The sequence below is a fragment of the Emys orbicularis genome, chromosome 17 (assembly GCF_028017835.1).
Source record: "Emys orbicularis isolate rEmyOrb1 chromosome 17, rEmyOrb1.hap1, whole genome shotgun sequence".
Lineage (NCBI taxonomy): Eukaryota > Metazoa > Chordata > Testudines > Emydidae > Emys > Emys orbicularis.
Genome location: NC_088699.1, coordinates 8,462,764 through 8,488,965, shown reverse-complemented (window position 1 = coordinate 8,488,965; position 26,202 = coordinate 8,462,764). Strand labels below are relative to the sequence as shown.

General features: G+C 41.4%; 1 protein-coding gene across 1 annotated transcript; it reads right to left on the bottom strand.

The window, feature by feature from the left end:
- Window positions 1-1,279: 1,279 nt before the first annotated feature.
- On the bottom strand, window positions 1,280-23,792 carry TADA2A (transcriptional adaptor 2A). Its single transcript, XM_065418392.1, has 15 exons — window positions 23,768-23,792; window positions 22,646-22,752; window positions 21,898-21,957; window positions 20,772-20,863; window positions 19,442-19,599; window positions 18,826-18,914; window positions 17,447-17,519; window positions 11,531-11,594; window positions 9,570-9,613; window positions 8,620-8,730; window positions 6,758-6,829; window positions 6,003-6,135; window positions 5,168-5,211; window positions 3,261-3,334; window positions 1,280-1,493 (listed from the first exon to the last, which is right to left on the bottom strand). The coding sequence occupies exons 1-15, from the start codon at window positions 23,790-23,792 to the stop codon at window positions 1,308-1,310; spliced, it is 1,332 nt and encodes a 443-aa protein (XP_065274464.1). The 3' UTR covers window positions 1,280-1,307.
- Window positions 23,793-26,202: the final 2,410 nt, after the last annotated feature.

Genomic DNA, 26,202 nt, shown 5'->3' with positions numbered 1-26,202 from the left:
CCCTTAGGTGGCTCTAAACTACATCATAGTCTGGCTTCGGGAAAGCAATCAGTAACAGGCTCCATGATGCCCTCTGCCCCCACAGAAGCCAAGTGCAGCGAAGAATGTGGTCCAGTGTTTTTAAGAAAAAACAAAGTAGACCAGAATTGTATTTCTACTGTAAGAGAGAGAAACAGGAAAAAAAGGCTTCTGAAGTTGTTTTGGGGTTTTTTTCCTCCTTAGGTTGCAAAAGAGGGAAATGACCATAAAGGAACTACCTTTATCCTCTAGCTTACTTACATTTCTTAATACAATGGTTATATTGAACTATTCATAGAACAGCTGATTAGGTTTTTTTCAGTAAGCTGTCACAACCCTATATTTTCTGCTGGCTATTTCAGCACATTCCCACTGAATGCAGGAATACAGGTGAGCATGTCCCTAAGTTCAAAGAGGACATTCCCTGAGTGGTTTGTAACTTGTCTTAATTGGATGTTTTGATGAATAGAGGAGCTCCGGTATCGATCGGGGGCAGTATATGGTTTATGTGTGTTTTGAAAAAGGCCTGCTTCTGGCTGAAACATCCACTCTTCCCTTTGGGATTGTGCAACAAAAAATGAGATTTAAGTCTAAGAATTGCCTGTAGCTTGACTTGTCACCAAATAATGAGTGTACTAAGCTTTTTAAAAACAACAACACTGGAGTGGGGTCTCTGACTCTTGCTGTGATATGCGCTAATACAGATAAATGTACTTCCTAATGTAACTTTTCCCTCCTCCTTCCACATTAGAATTTTAAAAAGCAAACCCTTGCAAACGCTATTTTTATACCGTCAAGCACGTGAAAACCACGTCTGAAAACCAACACAATTTCCCAAAGGAGTGAGAGAAGGGGAGGGGATTAGTTTCTAAACCCCTTCACCCACACAAACTACAAGTGAGAATTGTTTTTAGGGGTTGCAGTTCTGTTCTTAACTTACAGTGCTAGCAGAATCAAGTCCCATGGTTCTCTTTATAGCTACAAAAGGTGTTAGAAATGAATGCCTACTCACATTTAATATTAGCTTATATGGCACACAACTCTTTCGGAAGTACATGGCAGCATAATACTGACAACAGGAGTGTTTATACAGCAGAGTCAAAAGAAAACTAGACCAAGAAATGTCAGTATTCAGACAATTTGACGAAGTTCCCTACTTTTTACCAAAAAAAATAAAATAAAAACAGAAGTGTCCTTGATTCAACAAAGTTTAAAAACTTTCAGTACTGTCAAAGCTACTTCAAAGCCATCTCCACATGTCACTCGTGCCAGGGATTCTACATGTGTCTTTAGGCTTTGGTGATGTATCCTTCTCTGATCAGGAAGTCATAGATTTTCCTGGTTTTGTTCACATCGATCTTGATGAGTGCTCTAGCCTGGGCTAATCTCAAGCCTCCTTGCTTGTTACACTCATTCACTAAAGCAGCTTTATATTCTAAATAGGCTCCAGGGACCAATCTCACCATCTGACAGAGCTGGAAGACAAAGGTAAAGTTAATAAACGTTAACATCTGCCACACTCGCTCGTCTTGCAATCCCTGGGATGGGGGAGGAAGGAATGACGACCAAAAACACACTTATTTTCCCCTGGGGGGGGGGGGGGGGAAATGGCAATTACAAGTGAGTCCAACCCGCAAGTAATAAGAGGAAGAGTTTGCTGAGAGGAGGGCTCTCCTGCTGGTTGCTGTTTTAGAAAGCATTCTTTACTGACAATACACTAGGGAGATGAGTGAGAACCTAATATTGCAGACGTGTGTTAGCATCCTGCGTGGGTGGTGTTCTGTGCAGACCAAGGCAAGTGCACATGCCGAACAGACTCACAACCACCAGTTCAGCATATTGGACAAATGCCAGACAGGGCTTCTGTCTATTAATCCCCTACAGACTACGGCTTTTTTTTTTTTTTAAATACCCTTTTATAAAAGCAGCTATACACACAGCACTTGCCCTCTAGCAGTTTAGGGCAGGAAATTGTGCAGAGTGGACATTATGCATTTGACAACAACTGAGCTTATTAAGGTGACAATCTCTAGTCTCTCCTGCAGACTGAAAATATTGATTCCAAAAAGCTCTCAGGTTCTGTTGTTTGACAGGAAAGGTCCCATGTGGCTCTCAAATATGGGCTTTCCCCTCAGTTCTGTGCTGTAAGGGTACCAGTGGAGATGCTGACTGCCTCTTTCTTTTTAATAATGAAATGCTCAGTGACTGAACCCCATTGACAGAAATCAGCTGAGACACAAGGTCTCAATAAGAGAGACCTTCTCTGAACTCTGCAGACAAGGAAATCCAACTCCCCTGTAAACTAATGCCCGGGCAAAATTATTTGTATGCTGACTGGAGCCAGAAATGCCACATCCACTGGTGAAGTTGTGATCTGATTTTTCACAACTGCTAGATACAATGAATGGAAAACACAGTTGATTGCTGTGGCGGAAAGGGAATCTAAAATTCATCTAGTGCACATCAAATGTACTGACATTTGCTCCTTGGTAGAATAGGTGGCGAGATAAAGACCTTGTTTCTACTGTCTTCCTCCACGTCAAGACCACCATCTTCCATTTCAAAGATTAGTAGATAGGACTCCCATCAACCTTCCAGTGCTGTTTTTAATTAGCCAGATAAGTCAGTCTCTCGTATAGGAATTGGGAGATGAACTATAGTATTCTATATGGTACTAGGCCAAGTTAACAAACAGTCTCTTAAAGAAGGCCAAATTCTGCTCTTTGAAACGTGCAGCTCTCACTGACGTTACTAGGAGCCTAGTATGCACATCCAAGGCAGAAATTTGGACAAAGCACAAAAAAGCAAGAATGAACTGTTTCATCTTCCATTGATCATCACGGTGTTATAACTCAACTTCGGTAGGTTTGGCCTAATACGGTTGACTGAGGTTTGGTCCTTTGGTCTGAGCTGGCTGAACTATTGAAAAAAACATTGTTAGGAGCAAGTGATGGTTCCTGTTGGGCCCTCAAAGAAATCCTCAGCCAATTTTAAAGAAAACATTCATTAAGAAAACGTTGCTCTCATAAAACCAGAGTGGAGTAAGGGACATCACACTCTGCACATTATAATGTAACAACTTCCCCAAGCTTCTTGCACTACAGTAAACCCATTTGCTAGATCTACATAATATAGCTCATAAAGGCTCACAAGGTTAAGACAGCTCAACAAGACAGCGTCTGAAGATAAATAGCTACATGGTGGTGGTCTGTCTTCCCATTCATTTCCACGCCTCTCCTTACCTCTTTCTCCTTCTCGTTAAGTTTCTCTGTGCCTGGGAGACCCGTGAGGTTCAGTGGGGGGGCGCTCCGTCTACCTATGGAAATAAGGAAAGCAATGTTCACAGCCTACGATGCTAGTTCGGAGGCTGCAGTTTCTCCAGATGTTTTGTCTCAAAAGGCAGACATCAATGATGTTAACCCAGTAAAATCCAAGCGTTTGTGGTCAGCTATTTAGGGCTCAACTTCAAAGCTGCACTAGTTTAACTAAAGACATGGCGTTTTCAATTGATTAAGTTAAAATTCCTGTGTGAACACTTAACTAACCTTTTTTAAGATAGGATTTGCAAGGGATCAACTTCAGCTAAAATGACATGAGCCAAGTTTAAACAGAATAAACAGCATTTTACACCTGTTTAGCTAAATTGACTCTCATACTTTTAGCTAAATTAGTGCAACTTTGTATGTAGACTGGCTTTACTGTGTGCAGTTCTACAGTTCACAGCAAGCGTGAAACGGGAATTTTGTAGGAAACTACCAGGATTGTTATCTTTTTACTGATAAGCTTAATGGTCTATTTTCCCCACCTAATAGTGCAATATGTATAAAGTGTAACTGCAAATGAATGCCCACTGGAAACAAAGCAGCCAGATGGAAAATTTCCAAAAGAAGCAGTTGAAATGCTAAGCAAAAATTCAGTATCTTCCACTATTTGCAGTGTTGGTCCCAGGGTATCAGAGAGACCAGGTAGATGAGGTAGTATCTTTTATTGGACCATCTTCTGTTAGTGAAAGAGGTAAGCTTGCCACTCTGAGCTGCTTTTCACGTCAGACTGTAGATCAGTTTCTGCAGTTATATATTGGGAGGGGGCCAGCAGAAAGAGTTAAGGGCTAGATTTTCAAAGGCTTTTGGTGCCTAAAGAAGTATACAGGTGCCTAGTGGATTTTCAGAAGTGCCTATGTGGGATTTCAGCTCCAATCGATATCACCAATGTGGGTATTGATACGAGTGTACATGATGGAATTTCTTTAAAAACCAAGATAGTCACAGAAATGCTGTATGTGATCATGTAACTAAAGACAGTACCATACTACATATGCACAAGGGGATTGAATTATGGTTGCATGGGTAACCTTAATTTTGGCATGTTCTAACTTCTGAGTGCTTGACTTTGCAACCTTAATATTTGTGTGTCATTCATATATAAACTCCTCACATCTGCACACTGATAGGTTTGTCATGCACACATCACTCTGACATGCAAAGAGACCCAGAAGCAGCTCCACATGACAGTAAGGAAAGGACAGAACATCTTTACCATCTTTTAAACCAACCCTGAATCTTGTTGCAGTGTAATCTGAAAAAACTCTTCTCTTTTCCCTGGCCACACTCAATAACGCAGCTATAAAGCCTGATTCTATCTGTATAGCCAGAAGGACCTAGAAATTCAGCAACAACCCACTGACTGTGCATCCACAATGACTTGTGAGTTAGACAGTGTTGACTTTTACTGTACTTGGGCATGAGGGTTGCGGATGGACAATTCTGTAATCAAGCAAGAGAGGCCACTCTCCTGAACTAACAGACTAGTATCACCGATGCATGGTAGAGTCTACACAACACTTAGGAGGTAGTGTAGACATAGCCACCGTCGGCAAAATTTATGTTGCTCAGGAGGGTGAATATTCCACACCCTTCAGCGACGCAGTTATACAGACCTAACCCCTAGTGTAGAAGCCCTCCCATTGACATAGCTATTGCCTTTCGGAGAGGCAGAATACCCACGCTGCCAGGAACTCTCTTGTCGGCGTAGGTAGCATCTTCACTCGCTTCTGCACCACTGCAGTGCTCTAAGTGTAGACAAGCCCTGAATGTTCATGTAGACAAGCCCTTAGGGCTTTTATTATAGCTCCATCATAGAAAATAATTACCTGAATTTGAAGCAACTGGCATTGTGGGACTCAGGCCAGAATCACTGCAAGGAAATGAAATGTCAAATTAACTATGCATTGTATAAGAACAGCTGCAAAAATTGGCCCCTACGCTACTTCTTCCCATCTTGTAACAACTGGAACATCCAACTTGCATAACCCAGAGATGAAGCTTAGCAACTTACATATATTAGCCTGATCCTTGAAGTCAAAGGGATTTCCATGTGTGCAGCACTTTCCAGTACTGGCCCAGGAATAAAAACCAAAGATAGAGACTAGTGGGGAAAAAAAGGGACGCTAGATTTCTGTTGATGAAGACTGAACTGTACCCAGCAGGAGATAAAGGGAAAGTACAGCCTTTTCTCTAGACTATATTCTTAGACAGTACAGGATGCAAGTTGTACAGGATACACGTTTCCTTCCTGTGCATTGTAGCTTTTGTTCACAGCCCCAGTTTAGTTTAGATGACATATTGATAAAGCTGCTGCCGCTAAGATCACACTGCCAGAAAGGACATCAAATGTCATCTGTGTTCTCATTAATACCCCTAAGGGAAGACCCTTGTTTCCTGCAATGGATTTAAAGATAGCAGTTCAGTTGTTGTCAAATGCAGTTTGCAACACTTTATGAACCCTACCTAGTCTCTCTTTGTTTGACACTTAAGCACTATTTCCATCACTTAGGGCTTTTTTAAAATTTCTATGAATTAGAGACTATTCTCCTCTCCCTCCATACTAATCTGGGAAACACATTTGTTACTGCCAATAGAAAGAAATGTTGAATCTTTCCAATTAAAGTTGTGCATGGAAAAGGCCTAATCTTACTGTAACCGTACATGTCAGCTTGTCGACTGAGCCATTGCTGGCAGGCGCTGCTGTCCTGGATGTACTGGAGGACTTCGGAAAGCATCGTGCGCTTTAGGCGCTCCTCCTCTCGCGTCTTCTTGAGGTGATCGTAAGTTCTTGCACCTACAGCAAACATACATCACGTTCTGACGGACTGTGCTGAACCAGAATTCTCAGCCTGCTGTTCCCTTACTTCAATAGCTAGGAAATGAATTGTCCCCTAATATTGGGCCAGATTCTGCTATCCTTATTCAAGTGAGTGCAAATTATTTCAGTGGAAGTATTTGTGGAGTCATGTGAGGGTGTCAGGGTTATATTTAATTTCAGGGCAAAAATAAGTTACTATAAAAAAAAAAAAATCTCATTCAGCCCCGGAAGTGTGATTGAAGTCTGATTCCTTCCTTCACATTCTTCACCTGTTGGTCGATAGAGTGCAGCTGCCCTGTCCCCGGCATGGAGAGCATTTATGGCTACTGAGCTACCATACTAGTGCTTTGATAGCTTTTTGGCGTGATGACTATGTTGAGCTTTGCTCAATGGTGCGTTCACCAGGCTATCCATCAACTCAAAATAGTTCTAAAAAAACTCCACTGCTCTCCTGATGCATTATTAATAGAAGACTCTCTTAGCTAAAGAGTGAGTCAAACACATTTTTTTTAAAAAATCTTCTCATTTAACACATCCTAAATGTAGCTTAAGCATCCTTCACTATCCTAATAGGCTGAATAATCTCCCATGTACTTACTACAGAAGTTAGTGATTCCTGCCGTCCTGTATTCCTGTAGACGCTTTATTTCCCTTCGCAGTTCAAATTCCACTGGTTTTCCCCCAACAGTAAAGAGCAGAGGAATCCAAAAAGAACAAATGTGGGTAAAATGCTGTTGTTAGTGAACATTGCTGCACATTCCTTACTCGTCGGCAGTTCAGTTACTAAAGTGTATAGCCACAGATAATATTAACTTTTTTGTACTAGCCCATCTGTGATCTTGAGCAAGCAGAACCTACAAATTACTGGATGTGGTATGATATAATCTGATCGCAACTCGGATTTATTTTGTAAGACCACTTCTAGATGGATTGTGCAGCAAAGCTATTTTAGCTTCAGGCTCAGGGAATTCCTCTGCCCTACTATCGATGAGCCAAATGATGCTACTCTGTGGGACTTTTATAAGACACTTTACAAACATTAACAATCCTCACAACACAGTTAGTTAAGTAGGAATATCCCGAGTTGACAGGTAGAGAAATTGTATAGAGAATGTAGGGTCTGATTTTGTTCTCGCTGACATCAACAAGAGCAGAACTGAGCCCTAAGTAACTCTGGTCACAGAGGGACTCTGTACATACCGAGATTGGAACATGACAGACCTGAGGTTTTCAAATGATTCCTCTCTACAAGGGAGGGGGGGGGGGAAGCGGCAATGTTTGGAAAGCTATCCTGTGTTTGTTTTCCTTGTTTTAAAGTCCCTAGCTATATGCCTTGTAGACCTCTTACATTATCCTACGTTGTCTGTGATCCATGATTTTAATTACTCGACTGTCTTAAGATTTTCCCTGGCTTGGATCCCCTTTCTCTGTGGTCAGTTCAGTAGTGCAGTTAACCTAGCTTTGCCCTTTATCTCTAGTTCGGGGATACTTATTAACTCGAGATTTAATTATACAGCTTCCTAGTACCAGTTAGTTTACAATAAGCAAAAAGTTTGTTTGCCTTAAATTAGTGTATCTATATTGCTCAGGAGCCTTATGTAATTAATGTGTATCCCTGGCTATGTCAAAGGGGGCTCAGATTAAATAAAAAGGCCTCCCTATGGCTAGTAAGACAATGGGACTAGGTGCTGGAGTCAGTACCACCCAAAAGGAGTAAAGATTTGTAGGGTCAGACCCTAGCTCAGTATCTGGCTGTGTCATGAAATGCAGCCACATCTGGCATGGAACAGGACAGCTGTTCACATGTTGCTTTGTGCTTGCTAATGAAGAGTAATTTTCCCCCCAACAAAGCCACAGAATTTAGGTAAGCAGGATGCAATTACCCGCACTGGAATTTGACCAGGACACGCTGCGATGCACTTTATAATTATGCAAAAAGAATTTGGCCAATTAGATGATGGAACAGTTTTAAACCATTTAAGGTGAGGCGCTTAATAGAGGCTGTGCTGTATAATTACATCCTAGCTGAGACAGCACACATGTATCTTATGGAATATACAATTAACCGCTGACTTAACCCCAATATAAACTTAGGTCATAGGTATTTTACTCTTTCTATGGTATAGCATGGCAGTGCACAAACAGTGATCTTGTCACAAAGAGGAAGGACTAGACAAGTTAGCATAGGACTGTAGTATTTCATTATCTGACATATCCAACAATACTCTCAAATATAACTCAATGGACAATGCACCAATAAGAGCTGAGGATTATTTAGTATACCCACCCAGGGCCATATTTATTTTATCTGAGGTAGATGGGTGGGAGGGGAGGAGGAAAACCTGTATTAGTATCTATTTAGAGAAGGCCATTGACAACTAATATAACAATCTGTCACCCTCTTAAATGCTTACTTTCACTGAACAGCTTAAACGTGAACAAAGTCAATAAAACACCTACGTGCATGGCTTTCAATGAACTTGTCATGCTCCACTGGGCCTAAAATTCTTGCAAACCGTCGCATTGTTTCATAAAGGTCTTGGACCTCCTTTGGGTATCGTCTCTCCAGAACTGCAATAAAAAAAAAAAATAGTGACCTCTGTGAGCAATATCTTTATGCTGGGCAGGGGAATTGGGATAGCTAGGCATTTTGTGGGGGGAGAAGAATCCTCTTCATATGGTAACTGCTAATAGTTCCCTTCACATGATACAAGTTCGCACCATGGTAGGGACAAATGCTTTAAAAAAAAAAAAAAAAGGCAAGTCTACACATGTAGCCAAAATTCCCACTGGTTGTAACTGACATGGTGGTAAAATACGCCCCTGGATCCTAATCCCCACTAAAAATCGTACTGGTGTTGCTACCAGGGCAGCTGACCTGGTGGAATTTTTTTTTCACTAAAATTCCCTAGTGTAGACAGGGCCTCTGTGTTGTAAAGGGGCCCGATCAGATTGTGGCCCCGAGGTAGTATTGTAATTCTAGCAATACTTCCTCAAACCAAGTCACATGTCATGATCATAACAATTTTTTTTTTAAAAGAACCTTAAAAGCCATGAGTTAAAATCACATCTGATATTACTTTTAATGAGAGAGGGAACATAAATCCCACCAATAAAAGACTAAAGGAATCTGAACATGTCACCATAATCTGTAACCACCCTATGGGTCCAAGTTTGATATTCTCCCTATGGTGACAAAATTACAATCAAAGTGACAAAGAATGCTATGGTGCCCGCAACATGCAATTCTAAGTCCTAATGTATGATAACTAGGTGTTGATTGACAATATTTTGGACATAGTATGCGTAAACCATTCTATAATGTACACTGCAAATATCCAGCATTTAAAGTCTCTCTCTAACTTTGGCTTAAAGCCATTTTAAAACAAAAAGCTGTATTTAGTACTTACTCTGAAATTTTCTGAGGTTGATGAGGCCATGGTCTCTTATAATTCTATAATTAAAAAAGAAATAGTAGTAATAAGTAATAACTCATTTATTAGTGAACAAATACAAACGTCAAAGGGGTTCTGGTAATATTTATACAATTTTACACAAGTTCTAACTCTATAAACGGGGAATACATGATATTTTATAAACGATTAGTCAGCATGAGTTTGGGATAGCTATGTTCGTTACCATGAGTCCAACCGGCAGGGCTCAAAAAGAGCTATATATAACCTCTTAAAAGGATCTAAAATAGCTTTTCTAAACCCAAATGTCATGTCTCTTGAATGTCTTATGTCTTGCCCAGCCAAAGCTAAAAGCAAGTTCCACACTTGATTTAAAAAACAAAACAAAACAACAAAGTGGCTGTTTTAAAGCCGCTCATGAGGTTAGAATGTTAGACTAGCCCCAAGGAAATGAGTTAATGGGCAGAGGATAGGTGAGATGGTCACAGGTGTGTGAGATGGTCACAGGGCTCTGCAATTATCACATGGATATTGCCTGTGTGTGTGGTTATTTTATATACACACAACTTTTGAGAGAGAGAGAGAGAGAGAGAGCACGCTTGCTTTTTGAGTAACTTTTTGTTAGGCAAGGTTGTGGCTGAACTTAAATCTATGAAGCATATTACTTCCTCTCTCTATTTACATAAACTGCACAAGTGTTTTTCCATCCCAAGTAGAACAGGATTTAATAGGCGTTGTGTCAGTGACGTTAGGAGTTTTATGTTCTCTTAGGGTTTTGTCCTGCTTGGTCTATTAAAAAACTTAACAGCCACTGACACCAATGTGCTGTACACAACTATAGGGGTTAAGACACCTTTTTTTAATAAGACACACTATGTATCATCATGTAGTTTATGCCACACATAAATATTTTTGAATTGGGAGAAGGAAGGGCAGGTCTAATTGAGTCTCCTTCTCTTTCAACTACCCTTCAAAATAACATGTTGTGTTGACCTTTTATTCTGGGAGGAGGGAGGGACAAGTTTTGCTCCAAAGTTGTTAATCATCTTGGCCCTGGCAGTAAAAGGATGAATAACTTACAAAAACTGGACAAAGTATTTGGAAGATTCAATGAATAATTCTAGAGTCATAAAATTTGTTGAATAAAGTATTCAAACTTTATTTAACCACCTCATATTAGCAATACATAGTTATCTGTATTATGTGTCCTCAGACACTTAGGAAAAGAGGCTCTAGTGTACTAACCATCATGATGCGATCATATCTATGGAAAGGGATTGGGTTTAGTAAGAGTAGGAGACTGGGAGTCAGGTCTCCTAAACCAGGGTCTAAGTACGCCTGGCCTGACAGCACGGTGATTAGAGAAGGGAGCTGAGTTAGGATTGCTGGTTTCTACATCTGGATCTACCACTAACTCGCTGAGACTTCATTTAACCTTAGTGTCCCACTCTACAAAATGGGTATATTATCTCACAGGGATGCTGAAGGGTTAGTTATTTATAAATTGCTTTGAGATGCTTGTATTGAAAGTACTCAACTGGTGAAATTCACCACTGTGCATATGGCGAGCACAAGGCCTATATGTCGCTTCTGCCTTGTTTTGATATCTTACATGGAAGTTTAAGGTGTGTAGAAGCTTGTGCAGATCCTTTGGCCAGGGGGAATTTCACCAATATGTACAAATTAGTTCTGTTGTGTGTGAATCTGCATACTTCCTAGTCTGTTGAAGTGTTAAATTCTCCTGCTGAGATCCATGTGGCTGATCTGTATTCTGTGCACGTAGGGAAAGCAGAATAGCAGAGTTGAGATCTGCTCTAACAGGAGAAGTTTTCCCTCAGTATTAGGTTTTTGGGATCCTTCTGGAAGGTGCTAGTTAAAATCAATTACACTTAATATCAGGATAACATAACACCGTGAATATTGAAGCTCTGGACTACAATCACTGGTTGAGAACTCACTTTTTTCTCCTCTGCCTTTCCTTTAACCTGGAGTGATAGATATCTACAACTGCAATCTTCAAAGCTGCCAAGTATAGAAAGGAAGATCAGAAAAACAGATTAATCACGTACGAGATTATCACACCAGGCTTCTCCCCAGATCCCCCAAAAACCTGTGTTCATCACAGCCTGAAAAGGCCCACTTCACTTGTACAAAGCAGGCTGGCTGCCTTTGCTTCAAGATGTTAAAAATCCCAAACCTCTGAACTGTACAGCAGCATAAAGCTACTACAGCAGTGGTGGGCAACCTGCGACCCGCACACGGCCCGTCAGGGTAATCTGCTGGCAGGCTGCGAGACAGTTCGTTTACATTGACCGTCCGCAGGCACAGCCACCCGCAGCTCCCGGTGGCCGTGGTTCGCCGTTCCCAGCCAGTGGGAGCTGCGGAAAGCGGCGCGGGTCACAGGTTGCCCGCCACTGTACTACAGGCTAGGTTGGTGCATACTACACACCCCTATTTGTAAAATTGATTTCACTTATTTTTCCTAACACTATCACACACATGAATATGAATCTTGAGACCCTGAATCCCTTTTCCCCTCTCCTTAGACCAAAGTTACTATCTTACTATTGATATTAAGGACTTTTTGTTTTTCGCAAAAGGGAAAACATTTTGCCCTTTATACTTCCCTGAAAAGCAAATGGTTAGGCTTAATATTTGATATGTTTCCTTTGGAGAAGGACTAGCCTGCAGAGAAATAAGGAAGGGGATTAAAGGAATGCCAAGAGCTAAAAAGACTGAGATCTGAATAGAGACAATTCAGAGTAGACTTTGCTGAGACTCTCAGAAATTACCTAGAAGATTTTTAGCTAGTTAGCAAAATATAAAAAAAAAAAGTTATCAACCAAAAGAGACCCAAGAGGGCAGTTCTCAACAAGTACGGAGAAAACTTGCTTGTTGTTAGAAACCATCTCTTTCTATAAGAAACTGTCTAAAATTCTTCTGGCTAATCCACCTATAGATTCTGCAACTCATTTTCACAGATACACTGAGGTTAATAAATTTTCTTGGCACATTCTGGAGAGAGCAGATAAAGTAGACACCCAGCTCTTCCACTAGGACTAGCTTCATAATTCTGTTAAATAATTCAAAGACCCATCTTGCTAAATAAGCCGTGTGTGTTGATTTCTGGATTGGATTTTTCTCTCAGTGTTACTTATTTTAATGTTTTCCCAGAAAGAACAGGCTTAAGATTCTACAATGGATTTATAGTTTGCAGAGACAACATGCAAATCTGTGAAACCAAGCAAGAGTATTTCTCCCTCCACCTCAATACACTGTATGAACAGATGTATCCAAAGTGTAGCAGAGCCCAGAAACATGGTCCATGCATGACCACCCTCTCCCTGTTGCTGCAGGATAAGGACAAGTGCAGTTTATTAATGGAGAGTCAAATCAATTAGCAATTAATCTAGTAATGAAGAGGCAGGCTGCAGTAAGCATAGCTGTGGGAATTTACTTGATATTTTAAAATATACCATATGTATATTTATGTGTAAATTACATGTGGCTCCTAGTCTCCAGGCAAATGGCCAGTGTAGCCCTCTGTGCCATAAGGTTTGGCCATCCCTCTTTATTGGAAACTCGGAAGGGTTAGGGTATGAGCTCAGAAGCCAGTTCTAAGTTCATTTGATGTTCCTTTTTATTTATGTAGCATCTTCAGGATAATACAGTATTTTGACTTATGTGAAATCAGTGTCCAAATTAAAGTCTGACAAGCTAAAATCCCGATGTCTTAGAACTTTTATCTGATACAGAATCTGGATGCAACAGATTACTAAATCATAGCAATAGGAAAGCTACAATGTCCTTGTTCTTTTTAACATAGGGCAATGGGAGGACATGGTGTATATTTAAATATAGATTTGCTTGGGTTTCTTAGCCCAGCAACAAGGCAGTATTAACAAATTCTCTATTCCTTGCTTAGATTCAGGGAGAAAAGAATGAGAAATGTAGTAAGTTAGATATGAATGAAATACCTTACAAAGTACAGGAATCACTGAATATAAAACCTTTGTATTTTTAAGGCTCCCAAAAGCTAAGCTGTCATATTATTTTCTGGGATTTGTTTGGGAAGAACTTTGAGTAGACAGAGATTGCATTGGAGAAACTCTATAAATACCACCAGTAATTGGTCACCTGCAACTGGAGGATTGTATTTCTGATGCATTCACTTGAATTTAAAGCGTTCTGAAAGAAATTATGATTGATTGGGTAGGGGAGTGAACATTTACCAGAGCAAATGAAGGAAAAAAATGGATCTCTCACACAGAGAAAATTCACATTCATTGCAGTTGTCTTTTCTTTATCGACACATTCACATAGAAGCAACTGATTACAAGATCTGGAATGCATGAATAACCCAGACTACTACTATGCTACATGCTGCATGGTAATGAGAAAAGAGATGCTACAAGAATTAAAATGATCTGCCTATGTTTTTCCCCTTGGAGAATGCTGGAGAGACAGCTGTTGACCTTATGACCAAGGAAATCCAAGGTGATGTCACAGTCAAAGTGTCCATTATGGGAAAAGATAAGAAATGATCAGTATAGCTTCCAATAATAGGCAAGGCTATTTCCTCCACTTTGAAACCAAAAAAACTGTGCATGTGCTAGCGTATATCCAAATATAGTTTGCCCTACCCTTCCAATTCCCTTCTCTAACAGCATCTGCTCTGCAGAAACCTGAGTGGCAGTGAATGAAAGACATGTTTCAGGCCAACTAATCCACTAGTTGGCATCACTCATCCATACAATAGGAAGAATGTAAATTAATTTATGTAATTCCCAGTGTGCTCCTGGCTTTGTAGGCACACATTGGATATAATCCAAACTCACCCCTTCCCAGAGGAGAGAAAAATCTTAAGGAATCTATTTTAGACAGCTATAGCAGAGCCTCCTCTAGGGCTGTCTCAGGAATAAACATTGTGTAGTGTTTTAAAAACAGTACGTTTAAAAGGACATTGCCAGGTTTCATGTCACACGTTTTCACGCCAGCACAATCAGAGTTTTAGTCTATATCTAATCACTTCTTCAAAGTCTGCAGACAGCCTTGGTAAAATGCTTTCTGATGTTAAAAGTAAAAATCTTTTTTTGGGGAGAGGGGAGGGGGTAGGAGAAAGTCTGGATGAGGATTAATAATTAACACTATAATTCAGTCTCTAATAAAAACTCAGTTTCTAAGATTTTTCAAAAGCCCCTGACTGAATTACAGATCGGTAATGATTTGTTTCTTTCATTCTATCCATTATACTATATTTAATTGCGATATCAATTATCTACCTGCACACACTTACCAACTTATATGTGCTGCACACAAAGAGTTAACCGTAATAATGTATTTCACGCTGCTCCTGAAGCCATCTTGTCAGCTTCAAGAAGTAAAAGTGAAGGATACAGATTATCCCGGGTGGTAAGAAGCTGGATGATTCAGCAATCACAAGCATTCTGTGCTCCTGATAAAAGACATTTGGGAGTCTAGATGCCTTATGTTAAACTGCATTTCTCTTTCTTGTGGGAGTAGTGAGAAACTGTGTAGAGCAATGCAAGGAAATATAATTAGGATGAAATTAAAGGGACAGGGGTCAGGTAGCTTAGACCTGAAAGAGAAGATGACCATAAAACGAATCTGCCCAGTTCATTTTCATTGTCTAATCAGAGTGAATTTCCCGAAGCAAGACGTAGAAAGTAAATTAGATTTCAAAAATTCATTTTTAACACAATGGTTATGGTAGGAACACGGAAGAAAACGTTTGGCTTTCTTAAAAACAAAACCAAAACAAATGTAGGCTAAATGTTAGGGAGGAAAAATTCCTATCTGTGAGAACGCTTTGTGAGATCCTCATCCCTGTGCTAGTCCCCTTTATGCTGAGTAAGAGGGCTGGAGCCTTTTGAAGGAGCCCTAAGTACCCCAGATGTGGCTGATAGAGTACAGCTGCCTATCCTGGCCCTTCTCACAAGCCCCAGTGAAGATGGTATGCCAGGAGGAGAAGCTGGGAGCAGGAGGGACATATTGGGACAAGCTGCAGGAATTCCAGGCAGTGCTGTGGCCCACAAGACAACCAGGGGAGACTGTCATAACTTAGGCCTCTGGTACATTGGAGGACTTCTCCTGCCCCCAGAACAGCCAAGGACTGGGAGAGTACAAAGATGGCTTACAGTCTCCTTATCCACTCTCCTTCACTGGGCTCTGAGTTCTGTGCTGTACCTCTTTGAGGGATATCTTAAATGGCTAATGTTGGGGGAGGAGGAGAGAGCATGCAATTGATGTGGAAGATTGTGTTGGTAAACTGGTTACTGTGAATAGCAAATGTATGAATAGGCTAAAATAGATGAATTAGCGAACAGAACCAGGACACTATTTATTTATTTGCTTGCTTTTCGAATAGCCAGGAGTTAATGGAGGAAACAAGAGCAGCTGTATTTACGCATAATTTCTTTCCACACGTGTTTAAAGAGGAAGAACTTTTTTGTCAGAGAGAGCATGTTGAACCTCTGCACAATGCACACTAGTCGGTGACTTCCTGAGGTAAGCTTTATAAAGGAATGAGAGACTGATTTATAATGCAGACAAACTGTTGCTATTCCAAGATTATAGTTTACAGATGGAAATATTTCCTGGGAGTCAAGAGAAGGTTTAAAGATTACAACACCATGTTCTCTGCTGTGTCCTGCTAAACTTCACACTGAAATTTGGAATGACTGGGCTATGTGGAACTGGAGTTTCCTCTGTGACTCCAAGAAACACTAAGGCTTTCATGGTCAGGGTTACATAAAGAATGAAAACCAGCCCCCCGATAATTAGATGGAGAACTCTGAAATGTGAGCACGGTACTGTTGAATATTCAACATGTTTATAAATGAGAGAGACCAGAAAACCTCTTTCCCCCAAGGATTTAAACCTAATTCAATTCTAATACTTCCTTTTGTTTGGTACCAATTAGGCAAAACTTATTCGCAGAATTTCAGCGAACTCTTATTAGAAGCTCTTCTCTGAACAATATTAGAAGCTGTGAGAGTAATCCTCCTTTTCATGGAGAGGAAAAGGAAATCTTTGTATTCAACTATGCCAATGCAGTTCAGTGTATTCACTTGGCTGAACAAAGATCACAATATCTCAAGAGCATATTTTGAACTCACTGCACAGGGCTTAATCTGCGCACCACCTACTGTTGCCTGTATCAATACCATCCTGCTAGCAGATTTCACAAACTAAGCAGGATTAGGACAGGTGGGAAGACTTTCAAGCAACACCTAGATGCAACAGGAAGTGGTATTAGTAATTCACTAGATGGCACTGTTGCATCTAAGTCAGTACTGAAGCAATGCCACAGCATGGTGTTAGCTGACACTGTGTTGCATGAGGTGCTACCTTTCAGATCAGGGTAAAATCCAGGCTCTGACCTCTTAAGATCCATGACTGTATCATAGTTCTTTACACAGATATTCTAGGGAAGATGCCTGTAACCTGGCAAAACTCTAGCTCTGGTAATACCATATGCCTACCCAAATTCTCCCTGCAGTTTCTATTGGATATAGTATTCCTGACTTCCTTTCCTAAAGTGCGGCACGATGTAGTTGGGCCTTATTAAAATGTTCCACCTTACAGTTGGCTACATTTCAGTGGTGGGTAAGGCGATCTCTTTAGAGTAAATGTATCCTGTACACCCATTGTTAAAGTTATGGCAGGAGCACTGGATTGAAATACACTATAGAAATGCAAGTGTTATACCCAGCACACACAATTGAGAGAATTCTATTAAAATTGAAACTTTACCCCAAAAACCCATATGTGCAGAAAAATCAATTGAACAACGTTGACCAGGCATTTTGAGACACCACTTTCAAACATTCTTCCCAAGACATGGGACTTACCATGTAAAATGTCTGAATCATCTTCCACAAAATCTATATCTCTCAAATCCCATTCAGCATAGTTGTCAAACTCCTGTTCAAAGAAGACCAACAAGTGCTCACTAGTTAATTCTAGGAACCTTGATAACTCACTGGAGCAGATGACAGAGCTGAAGAATACTGAAAATAGAGATATTTACTAAAGACCATTCCCTCCCCACAAAAAAAAGTCAAGTTAAGCATGGCTTTACAAGACTACATCCTTATGCAAGGTACACACCAGATGGAAAAACCCTACTGGGGTTTTAATTAGTGGAAGAATAATCTACCGCACCAATGACTGTAGCAGAAATACACAAGCATCCAAGTGGAGAACAATTTAAATATAATATCATCTACCAGGTAACTGCCATTGCTCCTACTCTGTGTGGAAAATTCTGCGCAAAAATTGAACAATAACATGGGCCAATGGGGGCTGTGCCTGCTTATTTTAGGATTGACTTTATCCTGGTACGTTAATTATGACATTAGTGATCACTGAATGAATAGAAGCTTTGTAAGAGGACTTTGTAACCATGGGCCTGATCAAAAGAAATTGAAAGCAACAGGAGCCTTCTTGTGAACTTCAATTAGCTTTGAATCAGGTCAAATGCATGCGTCTCTAGGGAAAGTAAACTAAAAATAAGCTGCCCCCTTTTGTTGAGCATCTCATTCACACTGTAGCCTTCTTGCATAAGAGTCATTCATTATCAGACTTTTGGTAATGCTAATGGCATGCCTTACTTACAAAGCTTATTCACAAAGTCACAGTTAGCTGCTTCTCAGGCCCTTTAATACACCTCTCTGATTATAAATGGAACCCCCTAAAGTAAGATCTGCAGAAAAGAAGAATGAGGGGGGATTTGATTGCTGCTTTCAACTACCTGAAAAGGGGTTCCAAAGAGGATGGATCTAGACTGTTCTCAGTGGTACCAGATGACAGAACAAGGAGTAATGGTCTCAAGTTGCAGTGGGGGAGGTTTAGGTTGGATATTAGGAAAAACTTTTTCACTAGGAGGGTGGTGAAGCACTGGAATGGGTTACCTAGGGAGGTGGTGGAATCTCCTTCCTTAGAGGTTTTTAAGGTCAGGCTTGACGAAGCCCTGACTGGGATGATTTAGTGGGGGATTGGCCCTGCTTTGAGCAGGGGGTTGGACTAGATGACCTCCTGAGGTCCCTTCCAACCCTGATATTCTATGATTCTAAGGTCATGGCTATCCTTGGTTTTATCATCCAATCCCCTCATTTCCTTTAATACTTTTTATATGAATATTAAAGAAAATCTGTAGATAGAATGAGTGAGTGTGTGTATGTGTCCCTAATCGGTAGCAACAACAAAATAAGACAAGAGAGATTTCTACCTCAATAAAGTCAGCTCTAGCTGGCATGTACCCAGCCATGTCCCTGGAGAGCAAGGAATCAAAGGTAGGTCGTGGAGGATCATCAGCAGCTGAAAAAAATATGGGTTTTAGTTGCTGTGGATATTTTAATTTGACATGTAATTGCAAAACAGACTGCAGTTCTAGAAAAGAGTATTCCCTTTTCAGGTGCAGGAGGAATTAGTTTAGTTAAGACAGCCTTATTATTTAGTAATTAGGATGGGTAAAAGTGCTGAGTCCATTGGGATAAGGTGAGGTACACTACGTTCCTCAGAGAATCCTCTGTCCATAGTGTTGACCAGGAGCATTTTTGGGGGGTTCACCTTCTTGGGTTCAACATCAGGTGACTTCATTCCCTCACTCTCCCACAATGCACCTAATGGAGTGCAGTATATTTTATGTACCAAAAGGCTTGGTCTGGTATATGGAAAATCCTATTCTTAAATATTCTATGGTGATCCACAGACCAAATATTACTCTCCTTTCTGAGTAAAAGCAAAGTACGCACCCTTCTCCAAGGTTCAATCAATTCTCTGAATATTTTATCTTAGAGACTGTGCAAAGAAATCCAGTGTCCATCCCTACGGTGGATACTTACGGTGGAATGGAATGGCCGTGTCAGCGTTTTGTGCCTCTTCTGCCTGCTTCAAATTCAGCAACGTAGATGCAAACAAGGGATTGTTGATGAAGTGTTTCATATAATGTTTCTCACACTCCTCCTTTGCTTTTGTGCACATCTGATTGGCCACGTCCTGCCTAAGGAGGGGAAAATCCCACAGAAATTGGCTGATTTTTCACTAATGGAAAAAAGAATTATTTAAAGAGAGCTTGGTATGTTCAGCCTAGCAAAATGAAGGCTGAGGGGGGAATATGATTTCTCCCCAGATGTAGTTATAGAAAGTAAATAGCAGGGATGGAGAAGAGCTTTTTAAGCTAAAGGACAATGTTGGCACAAGAATATATGAACTGGCTATGAATAAATGTAGGTTGGAAATTTAGATGATGGTTTCTAACCATCAGAGGAGCAAAGTTCTGTAATAGCCTTCCAATACGCGTAGTGGGAGCAAACAACCTAACTAGTTTTAAGAAGGAGCTTGATAAAACTTTATGGGATTATCTGAGCGAGTTGCCTGCAACAACAGGACTGGACTCGATGACACAGTCCTTTATCCTATGTTCTAAATGGAAATTCGAACAGGTTTTCCAATTTAATTTTGTCTGCAATTATATTCATGAGACCTCATGTTGTTCTGTTTAAAGCAGAGCCTGGAGTTCTGTTAACTTTACAATCTGGCTGTTAAGTATGGACCACATCTTAATACAGGCATTGTCTTGTGAATGGGAAGGGAGATGGCTCCCAATTGCAAGCATGATCTCCTCTAATTTGCAAAAGCCTAACTACAATTATTTGAATACAGACTAATACCAGAAAAGTAATTATCTTTAATGTGATATAGCAGCTGGAAACAAGAAGAGCCAGCACCATGTGACCAGCCAGCTCTCAGCTGACCACAAGCTTTATGGACCATCTGTGGGCCACAGACCACAGTTTGCGAACCTTTGTCTTAAGGCAGTTTACATATGAGTAAACTGAGGCAGGGTGAAATTAAAGGCCTGATTGTGCTAGATGTCAAGCTCCCACAAATTCCAATGACTTCTGTGGGAGCTGAGGGAGTTCTGCACCTAATCTCTCAGGATTAGGCCTTCAGTGCCTTCCTCAATGTCACACACAGTCAGTGGTAGAGCTGGGAACGGACCTCTTGATCTTTCATTCCTCCACACTAATGGTTAGATTGGACTCTCACCCATGAGGAATATGCTATGTTGTGTGCCACAATATTCAGCACTCAAATCCTAACCCAAAGCTCTCAGAAGTCAATGGAAAGACTTGATTTCAATGGGCTTTGGTTCAGGCACTAAATTCTCACCAGTTTCCAAATCCACAGTCCATCACGGCCTCTAGAAGTGCCATTTCCTCCTGAGCTGTCCAGCTGGGATCCAGAACAGGAAAATCTGACGTCTGGAGAGAAAAAAGAACAAATCTCAGGGTCCCTCTCTGTATAGATCACCACCTACAGAATCAATGAAATTCTGGTGCTATCTGGCAGTAAGCGCTCAAGCTGCTTTGGTACTGACCGTTTAAAAGCTTCACTTTGTCCCAAGGCAGTTTTATGTCAATAAGCCATCTACCATAATTACTGCTAGTTTGTGAAACTGTCATTAGAGAAGCTCTAAATACAGCAACATTTAATGTATCGACCAGCTGTAATTCAAAAAAGTGTAGTGTCATGAAATGAAATCGAAATTGTGTTTTAAAAGAAATTTCTTTAAACTTTTTCACTGGGGGAGGGAGGAAGCAATTTGTCCATATGATAAAATAACTGTCTACCAATTTTTCTAATGAAAGCCTGTGAGCCATATATGGACAATAAAACACAAATTAAAAAACCTTTGCATCATTCCATAGTGTTAGATATGGATATTTTTTCTTTAATTTTAGTAAGAACATAAGAGCTGCCATACTGGTCAGACTATGGTCTATCTTGCCCCATATCCTGTCTCTGACAGCAGACAGTACTAGAGCTTCAGGGGCAGTGTACAGAACCACCCATCTTCCACTCCCAGTTTCTGGTAGTTCGTGTTTAGAATCACCCCGAGCACGGGATTGTATCCTGACCATCCTGGCTAATAGCCATTGATGGATCTTTCCTTCATGAACTTATCCAGTTCTTTCTTTGAACCTAGTTATACTTTTGGCCATCACAACATCCCATGGCAATGAATTCCATAGGTTAGTTGTGGGTTGCGTGAAATAAGTACCTCCTCTTGTTTGGATTAAACCTGCTGTTTACAATTTCATTGGATGACCCTAATTTAAAAAAATAAAATAAAAAAATCTGCTGCTGGGTTAGTTTTCTGACAGTTATAAAATTCTGAAAACGAGGTTGTGTATCTAACAGACTTTTAATGTGAGATTAGTAAACATGGGTCTAACTTCTATAAAAGGATAACAGAACCCAAGATGAAGAAAGATAATTTAAATTGTATACTTACCATGATTTCATAAGTATGATCGCTCTGGTGTTTCTTATACTCAAATCCTCGTGTGAAACACTGCAAAATAAAAGATTATAACCATGTTATTTTCCTGCCTCTTCCTTGAGAATACATTTAAGTTCTGTTTTGTTTTTTTTTATTGTGCACTAACTAACAAAAATTGTCCACTTTATAGATAAAAGTGGATTTTTACAGTAATTTAGTCCCCTCTACACACAAAAACCCCAATTTGAGTTAATCTGTTGTTGGACTGTTTTCACAGTGGCTCATTCTAGAGGACAGAGCACAGACATTTATATGCAGAAAAGTACTAGAAGAATAAAATTTCCCTTTAGTTAAAGGAAGAAATAACTTGTCACCCATCTTTCCCCGTTTAATACTATATTGAGGATGGTTCACAGCTATGTACTGCAATTTAAAAGGAATTCCGCTTAGATAAGACCTGAGAAATAAAAGGTATGGTCTATCTGTGTAGACCACTACACCATGTCATTCTCTCTGTGTCCATGGGTGCCTAATCAAAGACTTCCTTCACCTGCTCATGCTGAATTCCACATTTCTCCCACCCTCCAACATTTTCTCTACCATTTCCCTGTCTCTGAGCAAATATTTGTCAGATGAACATGAGTTGATATGAGACTGACTAGCAACTAAAAGGTGATAGGCAATGGTTTATCATTTAGAAATAGCTTTGACGACCTGGTTCTCAACAAGGCATACACTTCCACGTTTACACTCAGCTTACCTGCAAACACAGGAGAAAGGGAGGAGGCCCACATTCTGCACATTTGATGTACGGTTCCATGAGGTAGGAAGAGCAGCCTCGGCAAGGTGGTTTATCAAAAGGGTCGTCTATGAAATCAACAAGAAAATACGCTGAAGGAAATTGAATGCAACACAAGCATGATATTGTTGTTTACGCAATCATCCATAACCACTAGAACCTTGTATTTATAAAATAAAGTTAGCAGTGTATCTACATCCTGTGTGGTCTCTTCAGTTGATATTACATTTTTAAAAATAAACTGTTTAGGCAATAAGAGTTTACATGTTACAGCTGATGTAACCCTTTCTTCTCTAATGCAGTTTCAGCTTCCTCAACTATCTGTTGGAAGTTCCTCGTCCAACTTCAGCTGCTAGAGAGAGCCTCACCTTGACATCTTCCCAGAGATGGTGAAATTATAGATCATCACTTGGGCCGGATGCTGTGATGTGCTGGGCGTCTTAAACTTGTGCAATGAAAGTCGATCCTTTGAAATCTATGAATACTATCCTGCAGAAATGCAAGCAGCACGGGCTGGAAGACCAAAGAGGTCCTTTCTAACTCTAGTATCTATGATTCAGTGCGTCTGAAAGCTGGCTGAATCACAGACCAGGAGACCAAAGTAATATATTTATCTAGGGAGACTGCACAGCACAGGAAGTGGCAGCTGTCCCATCTGTTTGCCCCCAAAACAGCCTAAAACAACAGTCTGTCGGGGCGAGAAAGGTGTTCTGTTTCTATAGCCAATTCAAGCCTTGGCCTCTCTAAGTTTGTCAAGAAGGGAGTTAATTAATGCTGTGTAGTGGTCTGTGGGTTTCTTTGTGACAGATTTATTCAGTGGGATATTTATATTTTATTTAAAACTTTATATTTAAATAAACAATTAGGATACTTAATTTGTTTATTCAACTAGACTATTTCCATTACCAATCCTCTGATCCACCGAGGGCCCCCATCAAATTATCTTATGACGGTTCTGGGGCAAAAACCATCGCGTGGATCAAAATACCCTATTTCTCAGCAACCCCCATTGGAGGATAAAGCCTTCAAGCGAGGGCAGATGTTTTTAAGTCCTCTCTGTAAAGCTCTATTTATTGTACTTACTGCTGAAGGAGGCCAGGCGCTCCATCCTGCTCACACGGTTGTGTTCTTCTTCAGGACAGCAATAAAAGCACCCTTCCTTGTACAACACTCTTCAGTGTAACACGAACACCAGCTAATGTGTCTACCAGGGTACCATCCAATTGAAAGAGAGCAGGCTGTTATACAGCCCCTAGAAAAGATAAGCTCCTCTAAGATTGTACCAACTACTCAAGCAAAAGGACTGTCAGTCATTGCAACAGAGATCATTTGACGTGGCTGAAAGTCTGTTCTCTACACAGGTGAGAGAAGAAACCAAATGCAGAAAGATACAATTCATAGTATTAAGAAATCTGGAGCTCCAGGATCATCACTTATCTGAAGAGAAGATTGATGTGACCCCAGTAAAGGTGGTGATTGCCAAGTAACCGTAACATCATGAATCTTGAGTACTTTGCTATAAGATGTCCTTCATTAGCTCTGCAGAACCATGAGCTGGGCCTTTACGGTTTTATATATTTGTACTAGGCAGATTTAGCCTCTTCCTCACTGCTTATTTGTGATTAATAAAAGAGTCCTTGAAGTCCTGAGAGTTGAAAACAGAAATTTCCTTCACGGAGTAGCGAAAGTTTCCTCTAGGAGCAGGGTCATCACAGCTAAGTTAGTGGACTTTATAGAACCGATAACTGCTTTTAAGAGCTGTGAGTTGGCCGGCTGTATATTCTCCCCTTCTCGTGCAACAGTGCCAGGACAACTATATTCCTGTCAGAAAAGAAAATAAGTAATTTAATTCAAGGATCTAAGTGCTTCACAAACATTAACTGATGCACCAGGCAATGAATTCTGTTAGAGGTCAATATGGTGGTCATAGTATCTCCAATTTACTAATAAGGAAACTAAGGCCAAGGAAGTGAAGTGACCTGCCCAAAGTCACAGAGCAAACCAGTCATAAACCAGGGAGCAGAGTCCAGACTCTGTTCTAGCTATTGGATCACACTTCAGATCAAAGTTCCCAGAAGAGAGCAGGACAGCAATCAAGTAAGGTACAATTTTGTTAGTAACAGAAACTTGTTACTTGAATCTAGTTTAATTAAAACTGATTCCCCCCAGGAATCTATAATGTAAATTTCATTGTGTGAAACATTTAAAATGTATCAGTACCAACCAACAAAAACACCCAATGGAGGATTGCAATAGAAATGTATGTTAGAATAGAGGGCTACTGAAATTAGGTGTAGGGTAAGGACCTTTTCAACTCTATGCACGTATGGGGAAGAGAAAGGGGGTACTCTAGTCAAGTGTTTCTCAACCTTTTTGATATTAGGGACCTGCTTGCTGCCTTCCTAAACTGTGCCAGAGAGATCTCAGGGACCAGAGCCATGGACCAGCTGTTGAGAAACACTGCTTTAGTTTAGCATGATGAATATTATCCTCCTACTCCTTGTTCCAGAATAGGTGCAGTTCTTGGTAAAATTATCAGCAATGCAAAAGATAACCAGGTTGATACCAAGGCACTTCCACCGCACTAATACCAATGACAGTTCAACAGCCTCTCTGACGAAGTTTTGTTTCATGGATCTATCTTAGGGTTTTATAGGGCCGTCCATCACCATAGTATCCGATTGCCAGCCATGTAAAATCAAAGTCCCTAGTGGTCTTCCTGGAGTTTCTGACCTCCATCCACCCCTCCAGAACAAAAGGCCCCCACCCCCCAAGAACCAAAAGGGACCCTACTGCCCAAGCCCTCATCCCCCAGAATCAATGGGACCCCCCCAAGACACCCCTAGGCTAAAGCCCCGCCCCCCCAACAGACCCCGCCCCTGAGAGCCCTGCGGCTGTGGTTTACCTCAGCGCCCCCTAGCGGAGCAACAGGGGATGCGCGCCCATGACGGCGCGCGCTCCCACCGCCAGAGCGCGCATCTGGGGTGGCCGGGAGCGCGCAGCCACCCCCTGTCTAGACTCGCCCCTCCCGCTCCCCACTTGGTATCGCCCTGCTTCCCCCCGTAGCCACATGGTCTCTCCCCCGGCTCCCGACCCGCTTTGCCCCCAGCCCTTCACCTCACGCCGGCTTCGCCAAGGCCCCGACTCCGCTGCCGTCCCAGCGGCCGTCCCCACGTGCTCAGGCTCGGCGTGGCGGGAACGCGTACGTGCGCGCTCACGGGGCGGGAGGGGGCGAGGCTGCTGGCGCCCGCACGCCACGTGTTTGTGGGTTTGGGTCGCGCCGCAGGAGGGTGAAGGGGGGGGGGGCGAGTTGTGGGGGTTGGGGTCGGACCGCAAAGGGGCGGGAGGGGGAGGAGTTGTGGGGTTTGGGGTCGCACCGCAAGGGGGCGGGAGGGGGAGGAGTTGTGGGGTTTGGGGTCGGACCGCAAAGGGGCGGGAGGAGTTGTGGGGTTTGGGGTCGCAGCGCAAGGGGGCGGGAGGGGGAGGAGTTGTGGGGTTTGGGGTCGCACCGCAAGGGG

Bases quoted from the DNA above. Each gene is read 5' to 3' on its own strand.
- TADA2A (XM_065418392.1), bottom strand. From the start codon at position 23,792: ATGGAGCGCCTGGCCTCCTTCAGCA. The intron at 19,600-20,771 runs GTGAGAATTTAG...TCCCCTCCTTAG, and splicing joins GACTGTGGATTTGGAAACTG to GCAGGACGTGGCCAATCAGA. The intron at 11,595-17,446 runs GTAAGTCCCATG...TATACTTGGCAG, and splicing joins TGATTCAGACATTTTACATG to CTTTGAAGATTGCAGTTGTA.